Raw genomic sequence first — 11,579 nt, 5'->3', positions numbered from 1 at the left:
GAATCCTGCGTTCTTCTGGCTGTGGTTTCTGGGATACTTCTCTTATGGCGCACGACTAATTTCCTAGATCTTTGGCGCTGATAATCAACAATCTTTGTTTATATAGGGCTTTACTTTATTTATTTTGTCAACCTGATTTTGCCTCATCCCAGAGAGTGTGTGCTACTCATAGTGCTATATAATATAGGTATGATTTGTGGCCTTGCAATCTTTCCCACGAATGCCGCTGTCTTTTATTTACTTGTGCTGCGACTTGAAGAGCCATTACCGAATCACATCGCCCTCCTTGTCAATACCCTCGAGACTTTCGAGAATATCACTGCCCCCCAGCATCCCCGTTCCTCCTCCAGGCATCTTTCCTTCGTTACACCAGATTTCGTGGAACTTGACACTCTTGTCGCTCGACGCAACAACAATGCACCCCTCGCGAGGCTTTTGATCGTGATTCATGGCCTTCGTCTTTGACGGCCATCGAGGATAAGAGATGGCATACAATGCCCGAAGCTCTCCTTCCCATGGGATCGCCGCAACTTGCCTGCATTCTGGCCAGCTAAACACGGCTATCCGATACGGATGTTCGGGTTCTGTATAGCCAAACGTGGCAGCAATCTCGCGTCTAGTCGATGACCAAATGAGAGCCGTCACCTGAGCTGAAACTGCTATTGTAGCCAAAGCTGAGCCTGAAGTTGTATGGAAGAAGTGGATGCATTTATTATTAGACCCACCACCCGTTGCAACCAGTCCTTCGCGCCATGGGCAGAATGCAATGGCCTTGACTGCAGCTTTGTGTATCCAACGATGCCTCTCCGCCCCAGACCCTAACCTTCGAATCGCCGTGGACGATGGCCTCGTAGGTCGAACGTTGGCTGTATCCTCCTAGTCAATAGCATGATCTTGCTTGAGCAGGCGCCCTGGGGGTAAGGAGCCTCTCGTTTGGTCAATCAAGCCTTTCTTGGTGCAGGCAGTGGCCAAATGCCATCCCGACCATTGTGCGCTGTTTTGAACAGACTCATGTTTCTCTACAAGCACGCTGTCGGTGTCAAAGAGACAGCACAAGTTATCATTTCCACCAGAGGCGAAGAATTTCCCGTTGGGTGACCAAGACAGACCGCATATTTGTTGGCTGTGAAGCGAGACTTTGGCGATAAGATATATGGTTCCCGGCCAAGTGTCCCGTGTGACCTCCCAACCCATTGGCCACTCTACTACATAGTAGTATATCACTCCAGTGTCGTCACCAATGACCAAATCCTCAGTCTGTACGGCGATTCCAGGATTGAACGGGTTTCTAGAAGGTCTCAGGGTAGTTATCGGGCGCCAACTCACGCAAGATACCGGAAAGGGCTGTTGCACCTGGAAGCGAGGAAGAGCGTCATAGATGGACTTGAGCACCAAGGTTCCATCCGAGCGTCCTATAGCTAAGATGCATTTCCCTCCTTGGACTGACGAGAAGGAAACAGATGTTAGCCATACATGGGACGCAGCAGATCCATGGATAGCCCGAGGTCCTGACCCCTTAGACCAGATGTATAGGATATTTCCTAGACCAACTGCAAGCTTTTGGCAATTTGGTGAGTACGCCAGAACAGAACAGTAGAAATCATCGCGCAGATCCGGTGCATCAAGGACTCTTGCATACGTTAGCTTGACTGGATGGGGTTGTAAACCAGAGGGTTCGAATACCTGAAAGGGGCTGCAGGAAGAGATCGCCTTGGCAGTGGATTAGAGTTGCCTACCAGAGGTTAACGAATCGTTACTTGTTTGGACTAAACAGTGTAACCTTGGTCTCATACCAAGGAATTCATCTATACCACCGTCCTCGTCAGCACGTGCCCAAGAAGCATGCTCCTAGTCTGCCAACAACGGCATCGTTCGAGTTGAGAAATCAGGGATCATCGACCCCCCACGAGTAAACTCCAGTACGCGGCGGATGCGGTCAATTCTTAGCGCAGAGGCAATTCGACCGTGGTAAAAGCGAGAGTCGTCGCGGCGACTAGGTTTCATCGTAGCCACAGACATGGTGAAGAGACGAGCAGATGTGCCGTTTGGGAGTGGGCGGCGGCGGCTACGGTCCATCTCAGGCGTTGCAGGAGCCAGGCCGCCTACTCTCCATACATTGCCCTGGCTGGGTTGTCTGGTTACCGAGCGGATGCTTGAGGATGCGCCCCCACCTATGAATATCTAATCAGCAAGTCAATTCTCTCAATCATGCCCTCCCTTTTGAGTTGGAATAACCTTGACTGAGTGGATGGCCAACCAGTGCCATGCCGGCTTCATCTAACAGACGCATTGGAGAACGCCGAGGTGCTGAGAATTGAGTCGAGGAGGCCCCTTTTCTTCTCAATAATTTCTCGACTGGCGAGAGATCCTGAAGAGGCTTTGTGGTCTGATACACCTGCCTGCTAGACTCGTCACTATCCCGTCGGGGGACAAATCTATCTGGAGTGCGTGGACCTCCAGTGACACATTTCTGCTGAGAGAGCACCATCTTGGCGCCATCTTTGCGATCAGGCAACAGGCCCAGCTGCTGTGGGTTCCAGGCAAGGAATGGGTGGTAAAGCGCCGGAATTGAGCATGGGCTCTGGTTCGATGTGACAAGGCGTGGTGATGGCTCTTTCTGCGGTCTCCCAGCTGACAGCCCTAAGCCATGGCAAGATCCAGACCCGTCAAGATGCGAAACATCATCGGCTCCAGGGTGGTGTGGCGAGTCGTCTATTGAGCCATATCCAGAGTCGGTCCTAGGAAATAGGCAGGTGACATTTGGCGCACTCCCGTCCTCATGCCGATCATAGCCCGCATTGTCCGTCGTCTTAAACTCAAGGACCGTAGAAGAAGTCATGGCACGAACCAGCCGCTGCTAGCAGGCCCACTTGCTGCGACCCCCAGTCTTGTCCAGTTAGGTGAGGCCGAAACTGTATAGATGATACTGCCCAATAGTCGACGCATGGAACAGAGTATCTCGGGTTCATTGAATGATTAGTTTTGTAACAATACAAGGGCTGTGAAGTACCGATCGCCCAACCTACCACCGGTTAGTTCATCATAGTCGACCCCCCAAGAAATCTCTGGTGGAGATGGTTATAGGAGAGAGAAGAGGCTTGCGGCCAATAACAGACAAATATGCTGGCGCCAGGAGGATAGAGTTAACTGTATGCGCATGGCCTTCTTGCCCTTGTTACCATCCAATGTTGCATTTGTTGCTGCATCTTTTGTCGTTGATTGCAACAGGAAGCACTCGTCATTTGGGGCTGCCTGCCATTCCTACGCATCTCATAGGGAGGGAGTCTTGGAAGCTAGCTGAAGACGGAAGGTAGGCGGTGGCAGCTTTTAATGATGGTGTTTTGAAGCCGATAAGGCATATCAGGCGACTGGTTCATTTGCAACAACGGTGAATTTTTTTGGGTTATTGGATAAATTCGTGGCAACTAGTGCTGAGATGAATGAAATTTACTCGTTTGCCCGATGCTTTGCTTGTCTTCATGAGGCTGATATTGAGATATCCCGTGTGTTGCCTCCAAAGTTGTTGTTCCTTGTTCTTTGAAAGACTTGGACTGGTACTCTACAGGTACAACAACAGTGCCGGGTAAGTGTGCCCGTGCGCACTTGTGTACAATTCCTCTCGATGTACATACATGTAGCGTGGCTTACGTGTGCCCTCTCTCTTTAGCTCTTTGAAGAGGCTCGGCAGTTTAATAACCGCCGAGTTGACAACTTGGAAGGTAGATTGTAAATTACAGGGTTGCCCAGGAGCTATTGAGCGCCCCGCCTGTCGCCGGAGTATACATAACCTTTTACCTTAATTACTAGCTTATATCGAATGCTGATTCGCGCGGCCAAACTGCCAACGCTGGTATTCTCCGCTTGACACACCCAGCGGCCCATTCAGCAACGACGATTCCCCATTGGGTAGGTCACAACTTGAATGCCCAGTTAGTCAGATCACGCAGTAAATTCGCCTCCTCCACCAAGGGCTGTTTGTTCCTTGTTCATACCAGCGGATGTCAGCTGCGAGTGTTTCATTTCGTACCTTTGCGTGATCTCTGCCATGCTCTCTCAAAGCGTTCGGGTTCGTGCCGATCATCTCCTTGTCAGCCTCAACAGGGCATTCAAGGTGCCTACCTACTAACAAAGGTTAGTAGATGGCAACTTGGAGTAATATCGGCCGGTAGATGCACAAGGTAGTTTAAAGAGAATGCCAGTTATAGATACCTTAGTAACTAGTAGTATATGTAGATGTGATGCTGAGTAGGTACTTCGTGCCTACCTATCGATGTACTGCCCCCCGCGTATCAGCGGCGTATGCATATGTGCCCTATCCCGCAAGAGAGAGAGCCGTAGCCGCCCTGCTAAGGTCCCCGTGGGGTTGCTCTGCAGAGAACGACATCTGGGCTGTTTCTCTCTTTGGTAACCCAATGTTACGCCCGCGCGACACATACCTGTCCTCGTAGTAGTATTGCAGTAACATGACGCGAAAGCTCAGCATTGTGTACCTACTAGTAGTAAGAAAGATGGGGATGCAGGGGAGCTACAGGTACTGGTATTCCTTGGCTTCGGAGCGCTTATCCAGGCCCGCAGGACCCCGTTAAATACCTTCCCAAAACGGCAAACTCCAACGACATGTACCTCCTCGGCGCGATATGGAAATCGTAGACTATGGCAGGATCACGCCCGCAGTCGCAAATTCCAGCAGAGAGCGGCAGATAGTCGAAATACCACGTTGTAGGGACTATCTCCAGCCAGTCGCCAATCACGATAAGCTCCAGACATGCATATGCGCCTTTAAGACATCGCAGCTGCTGCGAGGGGCATCACCAGATGCACGAGATGCACTTACATGTGGCCCCAACCAATCCAAGTAGGTCCGATCAATGGGATGCATCTTGGGCACATGGCGGCTTCCCGCAATCTGTGGCTCCATCAACCGGCGCTTCGTGCCTGGCAGCATGACCCCTGAGACATTCCCTTCCCCCGGGAAGCCGGATATCGCCCTGGAGCAATATCAAGGCAACCCTATTCTTGTCGCCATTAGCAACGTTGCTACACTTGGCGAGTCTATGAGATGCCTGTAATTGATATGGCGTTGAGGCTAATCATGGCCGCCACCTCGATTTGGCTCGCGCCGGGACATGCCTACCTGTATCCTTGCGATTCGACAAGCCGCTTGGCATTGAGCACGAGACAGGGGTGGCACGCCTCGAGGGCCATGAGTTCTGGAGCATAACGTTGCCATTGCTTGCAGCTTATAGTGCTATTAGCGAGGCATGGGTTACCTGTTAGTGCCAAGAATCTGAAGGGGAAGCTTCATAAGTGAGCCTCAAGCTTGGAGAGCATCTGGAGGCTCCACAGCCAGATATATAAACATCTTGGGTTCTCATTCGGCATCCCAGAAGAAAATTCAGCACAGAAGTGGCAAGCTTGAAAGATTCATTCACATCACAAGCAATTCACCATGTTGAGCTTCCTCGGCAAATCCGTGGCCTTGCTGGCTGCGCTGCAGGCTACCCTCAGCTCTGCAAGCCCTCTAGCTACAGAGGAGCACTCCGTTGAGAAGAGAGCCAATGGATACGCAAACTCTGTCTACTTCACCAACTGGTAAGTGAAACCAACAAGCTTTCATAGATTCACTGCTGACAACACGTCCTTGAAGGGGCATTTACGAGCGCAACTTCCAGCCTGCCGATTTGGTGGCTTCAGATGTCACTCATGTCATCTACTCATTCATGAACCTCCAGGCAGACGGCACTGTGTAAGTCAGAAACTCGGAGAGGGTATATTCTCTAAAAGTTACTTCCCGGGTCCTAACCGTCTTTCAGTGTCTCTGGCGATACCTACGCCGATTTCGAGAAGCACTATGCCGATGATTGTAGGGGTTCCTCATCTCTAGCTCCGCTATGTACACATGCTTACAATCACAATAGCTTGGAATGATGTCGGCACCAATGCCTATGGCTGCGTCAAGCAGTTGTTCAAGGTGAAGAAGGCCAACCGAGGCCTCAAGGTTTTGCTCTCCATTGGTGGCTGGACCTGGTCCACCAATTTCCCTTCTGCAGCAAGCACCGATGCCAACCGAAAGAACTTTGCACGAACTGCCATTACATTCATGAAGGATTGGGGTTTCGATGGTATTGATGTCGATTGGGAGTACCCCGCAGACAGCACCCAGGCCTCCAACATGATCCTTCTGCTCAAGGAAGTCCGATCTCAGCTAGATGCCTATGCCGCACAATACGCCCCTGGCTACCACTTCCTCCTCACCATTGCCGCCCCAGCTGGCAAGGACAACTACTCTAAGTTGCGCCTGGCTGATCTTGGCCAAGTCCTCGACTACATTAACCTCATGGCCTACGACTACGCTGGTTCCTTCAGCCCCCTTACTGGACATGACGCCAATCTGTTCGCCAACCCATCGAACCCCAATGCCACTCCCTTCAACACGGATTCTGCTGTCAAGGATTATATCAAGGGAGGCGTTCCCGCAAACAAGATTGTTCTTGGCATGCCCATTTATGGACGATCATTCCAGAACACCGCTGGTATTGGCCAGACTTACAACGGAGTTGGAGGTGGCGGTGGTGGCTCCACTGGAAGCTGGGAGGCCGGTATCTGGGATTACAAGGCCCTCCCCAGGGCCGGTGCTACCATCAAGTACGATGATGTGGCAAAGGGCTACTACAGCTACAACTCCAACACCAAGGAGCTTATCTCTTTCGATACCCCTGACATGATCAACACCAAGGTGGCCTACCTCAAGTCTCTTGGCTTGGGAGGTAGCATGTTCTGGGAGGCCTCAGCCGATAAGAAGGGAACTGACTCGCTGATTGGAACAAGTCACAGAGCTCTTGGAAGTCTGGACTCAACTCAGAACCTGCTGAGCTACCCCAACTCCAAGTATGACAACATCAGGAAGGGTCTCAACTAAGGTGGCTTCTTTTCAGGGGATACACAGCAGTTGAAAATGTTGTAAATAGTTGTTTATACACCTGTACATAGGCCAAATAAGTATATACAGATACATGAATAGTATCTAAAGTGTTTTATCATGCCAGTTTCTTGTTTGGTGAATTCGTGTGTGTACCAAGTAATAAGTGATATCCGACAATCTTTCCCATCTAGTAAATGCCTATTTAACGCTGTCATTCTATCAGATATCACATTAGGTTCTGTAACACTTTGGTGAAGAAACTGCATATCTACGTGTACTATATCGGCATTTTACGATGATGTTTCCAAGCGCTACTTGGTATAAGCTTTCTCTGCCTTCATATCGTATCTTTTTCTCAGGAGTTTCAATTTTCAAAATCAAGGCTTATAATGGTATATGGAATATCCTGTCTGGTGGATCTTCCGAAACTAAGATTTTATCCTTGGAAATGCCAATCCGTAGACCTAGAATCGATATTGTCGAAGGCAAGAGGGTACCATTTCCGCATGTGATTGATATGAGGTACTCAGTACTTGTGACACTATGGTGGTCTCACTCATACTATAGGTACTGGGCACTTAGGCAATCCTGCTCATGATCGGTTTCCCAACCCAACCTGATTGGCGCATGCACGTGACTAAGATGACCGCCCGTGTTCGCGACGCGGTTTCACTTTAACACCAACCTGAGCAAGTCGCAATCGCTTTGGCTCTTGTTTGCAAATCCAGGCCCCATTGCGACTTCCCACCAGGATGCAGCAACAATATCGCGCCTATGCCCAACAGGCACCGCAACGGTCGCCGCATCCCCCGAACCAGCGGCGAGGGGGGATTGGTATGCGCATCTCTCTCTCTCTCTCTCTCTCTCTCTCTGTCCATCAGCCAAAGCAGTCAGTCGCATTTCTTCTAACTTGCACAGGGCCCATGATGTCTTCTGGACCGCATCCCTCAGTCCCTCTTACACAGGCGCAGATTGCCCAGCAGCAGCAGGCGCAAGCACATGCTAGCGAATTAGCAAAGCGGAGAAGTCGCAAGCCAACCGACAAGAATATTCCTGATGGCGTGGAAGACTGCATTATCGATCCGGATGGCGTCAAGAGATATGCAGAATTGAGAGATATCGAGAGATTGATCGACGCCACGATTACACGAAAACGACTTGATGTGCTTGATGACGCAAAACGAAGTTCCAAGGTTGGCCTCCTCTTCATTCCTTGACGCAGCGTTTATGCAGCATAGCTTACGGTCTTTCTAGTTACGGAAAACACTGCGAGTCTGGATCAGCAATACCACCGAAGACCAGATCTGGCAAGGGAATAGTCTCAATGCCGATTCTTTTGACTTTACACCGGCCACGGAAGCATCTTACCGTGTGAAAATCGAGGGTTATCTCCTGGACGAAGACGATCAAGCCACGAACGAGGATGCGACATCCAAAGCCTCTCCTGCAGCAGACAAACAAGAAGAAGGCGGTTCGACCCAGAAGCCTGCTGGTACGGAGCCGAACCAAAAGAAGCACCGATTTTCACATTTCTTTCAATCCATTACCGTTGACTTTGATCGCTCTCGGTTCCGGAATGGCTCTGAACATAATGTAGAATGGAGACGACCAGAGAGTTCGCAGGGCCAACCAGGTGCTGCCGTGCCTCCTGAAGCTGACTTTGATGAATTTACTTTCAAGCGCAATGGGGATGAGAACATGAACATCACAATCAATTTACAGAGACATGAGTCACCCGAAAGATACCAGCTGACTCCCGAGCTCGCGCAAATCGTTGACATGAAGGAAGCGACGCAACATGAGGCTGTTATGGCACTGTGGGAATACATCAGGCTATCCGGATTGCAAGAGGATGAAGAAAGGCGTAACTTTCGTTGCGATGCATATCTGAAAAAGGTGAGCAGCATCTGAGCTACTTCTAGCAATTCGCCATTTCGTTTTTCCTCTTCACGATTACTAAATAATCTAGGTTATTGGTCGAGATTCTGGCGTTATACCAATGCTCAGCGAGTATGTAATGCCACATCTTCGTCCTCTGCCCCCCATTTCTCTCCCATATACGATTCGAGTGGACGAAGAATTCCACAGAAACCCTCAGCCTACGGTGTACGATATTCAGGTGCTGGTGGAGGATCCCATTAAGGCTAATTTGCGTCCTTTGTTGAACAACCCTCAATACGCTGCCACGTTGAAGCAGATTACCGGGTTAGATGAGCAGCTTGCTAGGCTTGTGCAGGCGATCTCAATGTCCAAAGCCAAGCACTCCTTCTTCTCATCGTTGAGTGAAGACCCTGCCAATTTCGTAAAGAGTTGGCTCAGTTCACAGAAACGCGACCTGGAGATCATTATGGGCGAGGCGGCAAGCGATGCCGAAAATGTTGCTGGCGATGAGTGGCGACGAGGCGGGAACAATAGCGTGTGGAACAGCCAAAATGCTCGAGAAAGCGTCAACGTGCTGCTCTCTAGACAACGATGAAATTGCTTGGCTTGAGTTTTTGCGAATTAATAGGAGATTCAAACAAAGTTTATTCAACAGGCGCGGGTGAATGAGTGGGAAGGAAATAGATGAAAAGCTACGGTAGCAAGTCATGATATGTTGCTCGGAGAGCTGGAGTGTGGTTCAAAAGTTGGGTGTGATAGATATCCAACTGAACTTTTTGCTTGCACACCAAATCAGTTTGTAATATTATCTTCTTTAATGGCATACCCCTTGACCTGCAGATGATTTGACGTAGCCCAAACTCCCCAATATTGCTAAACTCCAATACAAATGAGGATAGAGAGCAAAAAAAAAAAAAAAACCATCATTATGAATGAAAGGAGGGATAGCAAGACGCTCATTAATATCAGTTCTAAACTATGCCCCCTCCTCCTCTTCCCCCTCTCTAATAATCGAGATACATTATGATGCGCTAACAGATCGTTGAGAGACCACTGGAGTCGATGGCATATTACGGATTTGCTTAATCAAAAATTCTCGTTCATCAATGAATTGTTCGTCATCAGTCCGGTCCTCGAGAAAGTGTGCTAGAAAAACCAAGAGCTTCTCGCGATTCATAAGAAGAATTTTCTGGACGGCGATGGATTTATGCGGGTTCGCAACGAAAACCTTGAACACGTGGAACCCTTCATACTGGACCATTTTCCTATCGTCTCGAAGAAGGTTCATGCATATTTTCAAGTGCTCGCCACTATCGACATAGGCCGTCATGACACTATAATTGGAGCGGTCCAGGAGCAGTTCACCAAGGAGTTTGATGGACTGTCGTTTGGTGACATAACTGTTTGACTGGACCAGGGTGTTGTTGTACTTGTCAAAAAACAGTTCAAAGTTGGTTGATAGATATTTCGGGATCAGGTCTTTATGCCGTGTCAAGAGTTCCTGCTGACCGTTAGAAAACCTGTGCTCAAGAATTCGCGTTCGGGTGTAGCATTATGTCCCACCCGGAAGGTCGTAAACGCGTCCGCAGCAACCTCAAAGGAGCTCTTGTTGATCCAGTCGAAGAACTTCCAAAAGACTCCGCGACCGCTCTGGGGCCGGTTGCGATCAATAGCATTGAGGCCTTTACAACTAGATCCAGGTTCATCACCGTCGTCATAGAGGATTATGGCAGCGGCGGCTTCATTTTTGAGGAGCTCTCGAAGAACGGATCCCGCAGGAGTGGCACTTTCTTTGTGGTCATAGGCGCGACAGAGCTCAACTAGGACTTGTGGCCTGTTACACACCACATATGACAGGGCGATGGGGTCGCTCTTTGGAGCCGCTGCCGCGGGCCGGAAGCGGAATACATAAGAGAAGATCACTTGGGTATCCTTTCGCGACTCAAAAGGTAGGCGATAGAGGTTGGTAGCTAGCAGGTGGAGCAGGTCTTCGTCTATCAGAGCCGTGACGAGCTGATAGATCTGCTCGGGTGAGCTCTCAGTTTCTTAGGCTAGTGTTAATGCACCCAGATGGCTAGGCTGAGAACAGTGGGACGGAGGAGTAATAGAATAGTACTAGGAAGCGTGGGCGGCGTCTGTATATTGCATACCTTGAGTGCCTTGGAGAACGACCTTCATTTGATTGAGCACGCGAGCAAGCTCTTCAGCCTGGTCGTGTCAGAACAGAGGCAACGCCGCGACGCCGGGGGATTACGACACTCACCTTGGAGATCCCGTTAGGGCTTTCGAGCTTCATAATGTGATCACGAGCTTGCCTGGGTAGATCGGCAGCAGCCCGCGATCTGCCTCTCCCAAACAAGAACGACATGGTCAAGAGTTGGGTTCCGAGCTGGTGAGGGTCCGGTCGTCTCTCTCTCTATTTGCCAAACGATTGCCTCTAGGCATAACCTCGCGTCACATCAGCCGTCCAAAAGGCCATCCACGGGCGCTATCCGGTGTTGCTTGCTCTCTATCCAGAGCTCTTGGCCCAAGTTGACAGCCTGTTAATAGGGATGTCTATCGAGATGCGTCAGCGCGCCTGTTGAACGGATTATATCAGCTGTGCTCCGTACTCGGTACCTTGTACTAATACACATGATGCAGAATACTACTGCTTATGGCCTAGCAGAAATATCCCTTGCTGCTGCATTACTGCTGCGTTACTGCTGTATTCCTCATATTTTGCTGCCGTTATGGCCTTAGCGCCCAAAATATTCAGCAATTTCGGCGCCCCGTG

The 11,579-nt window shown here is 49.9% G+C and overlaps 5 protein-coding genes across 5 annotated transcripts; 2 read left to right on the top strand and 3 right to left on the bottom strand.

Moving 5' to 3' along the window:
- Window positions 1–77: 77 nt before the first annotated feature.
- TRIVIDRAFT_167291 (uncharacterized protein) lies at window positions 78–2,449 on the bottom strand (the record flags this gene model as incomplete). Its single annotated transcript, XM_014105411.1, has 5 exons — window positions 78–876; window positions 1,006–1,630; window positions 1,684–1,732; window positions 1,995–2,125; window positions 2,283–2,449. 5 exons carry the CDS (start codon window positions 2,288–2,290, stop codon window positions 265–267), a joined length of 1,425 nt encoding a protein of 474 aa, XP_013960886.1.
- Window positions 2,450–3,731: 1,282 nt separating this feature from the next.
- Window positions 3,732–5,205, bottom strand: TRIVIDRAFT_198053 (uncharacterized protein; the record flags this gene model as incomplete). Its single annotated transcript, XM_014105410.1, has 7 exons — window positions 3,732–3,766; window positions 3,871–3,917; window positions 3,993–4,115; window positions 4,437–4,490; window positions 4,591–4,796; window positions 4,835–4,988; window positions 5,135–5,205. 7 exons carry the CDS (start codon window positions 5,203–5,205, stop codon window positions 3,732–3,734), a joined length of 690 nt encoding a protein of 229 aa, XP_013960885.1.
- Window positions 5,206–5,407: 202 nt separating this feature from the next.
- On the top strand, window positions 5,408–7,039 carry ECH1 (glycoside hydrolase family 18 protein; the record flags this gene model as incomplete). The annotated part of the gene is made up of 4 exons (XM_014105409.1): window positions 5,408–5,592; window positions 5,648–5,746; window positions 5,814–5,863; window positions 5,919–7,039. 4 exons carry the CDS (start codon window positions 5,450–5,452, stop codon window positions 6,917–6,919), a joined length of 1,293 nt encoding a protein of 430 aa, XP_013960884.1.
- A 641-nt stretch (window positions 7,040–7,680) lies between these two features.
- On the top strand, window positions 7,681–9,641 carry TRIVIDRAFT_90609 (uncharacterized protein; the record flags this gene model as incomplete). The annotated part of the gene is made up of 4 exons (XM_014105408.1): window positions 7,681–7,756; window positions 7,841–8,115; window positions 8,177–8,818; window positions 8,892–9,641. 3 exons carry the CDS (start codon window positions 7,846–7,848, stop codon window positions 9,396–9,398), a joined length of 1,419 nt encoding a protein of 472 aa, XP_013960883.1.
- Window positions 9,642–9,733: 92 nt separating this feature from the next.
- On the bottom strand, window positions 9,734–11,333 carry TRIVIDRAFT_90608 (uncharacterized protein; the record flags this gene model as incomplete). Its single annotated transcript, XM_014105407.1, has 4 exons — window positions 9,734–10,304; window positions 10,367–10,848; window positions 10,954–11,011; window positions 11,067–11,333. The coding sequence occupies 4 exons, from the start codon at window positions 11,169–11,171 to the stop codon at window positions 9,825–9,827; spliced, it is 1,125 nt and encodes a 374-aa protein (XP_013960882.1).
- Between the last annotated feature and the right edge of the window lie 246 nt (window positions 11,334–11,579).

Source organism: Trichoderma virens (assembly GCF_000170995.1).
Source record: "Trichoderma virens Gv29-8 chromosome Unknown TRIVIscaffold_2, whole genome shotgun sequence".
Taxonomy (NCBI): domain Eukaryota; kingdom Fungi; phylum Ascomycota; class Sordariomycetes; order Hypocreales; family Hypocreaceae; genus Trichoderma; species Trichoderma virens.
The sequence above is the reverse complement of the archived record's forward strand: the minus strand, read 5'-3'. Positions and strand labels throughout refer to the sequence as shown.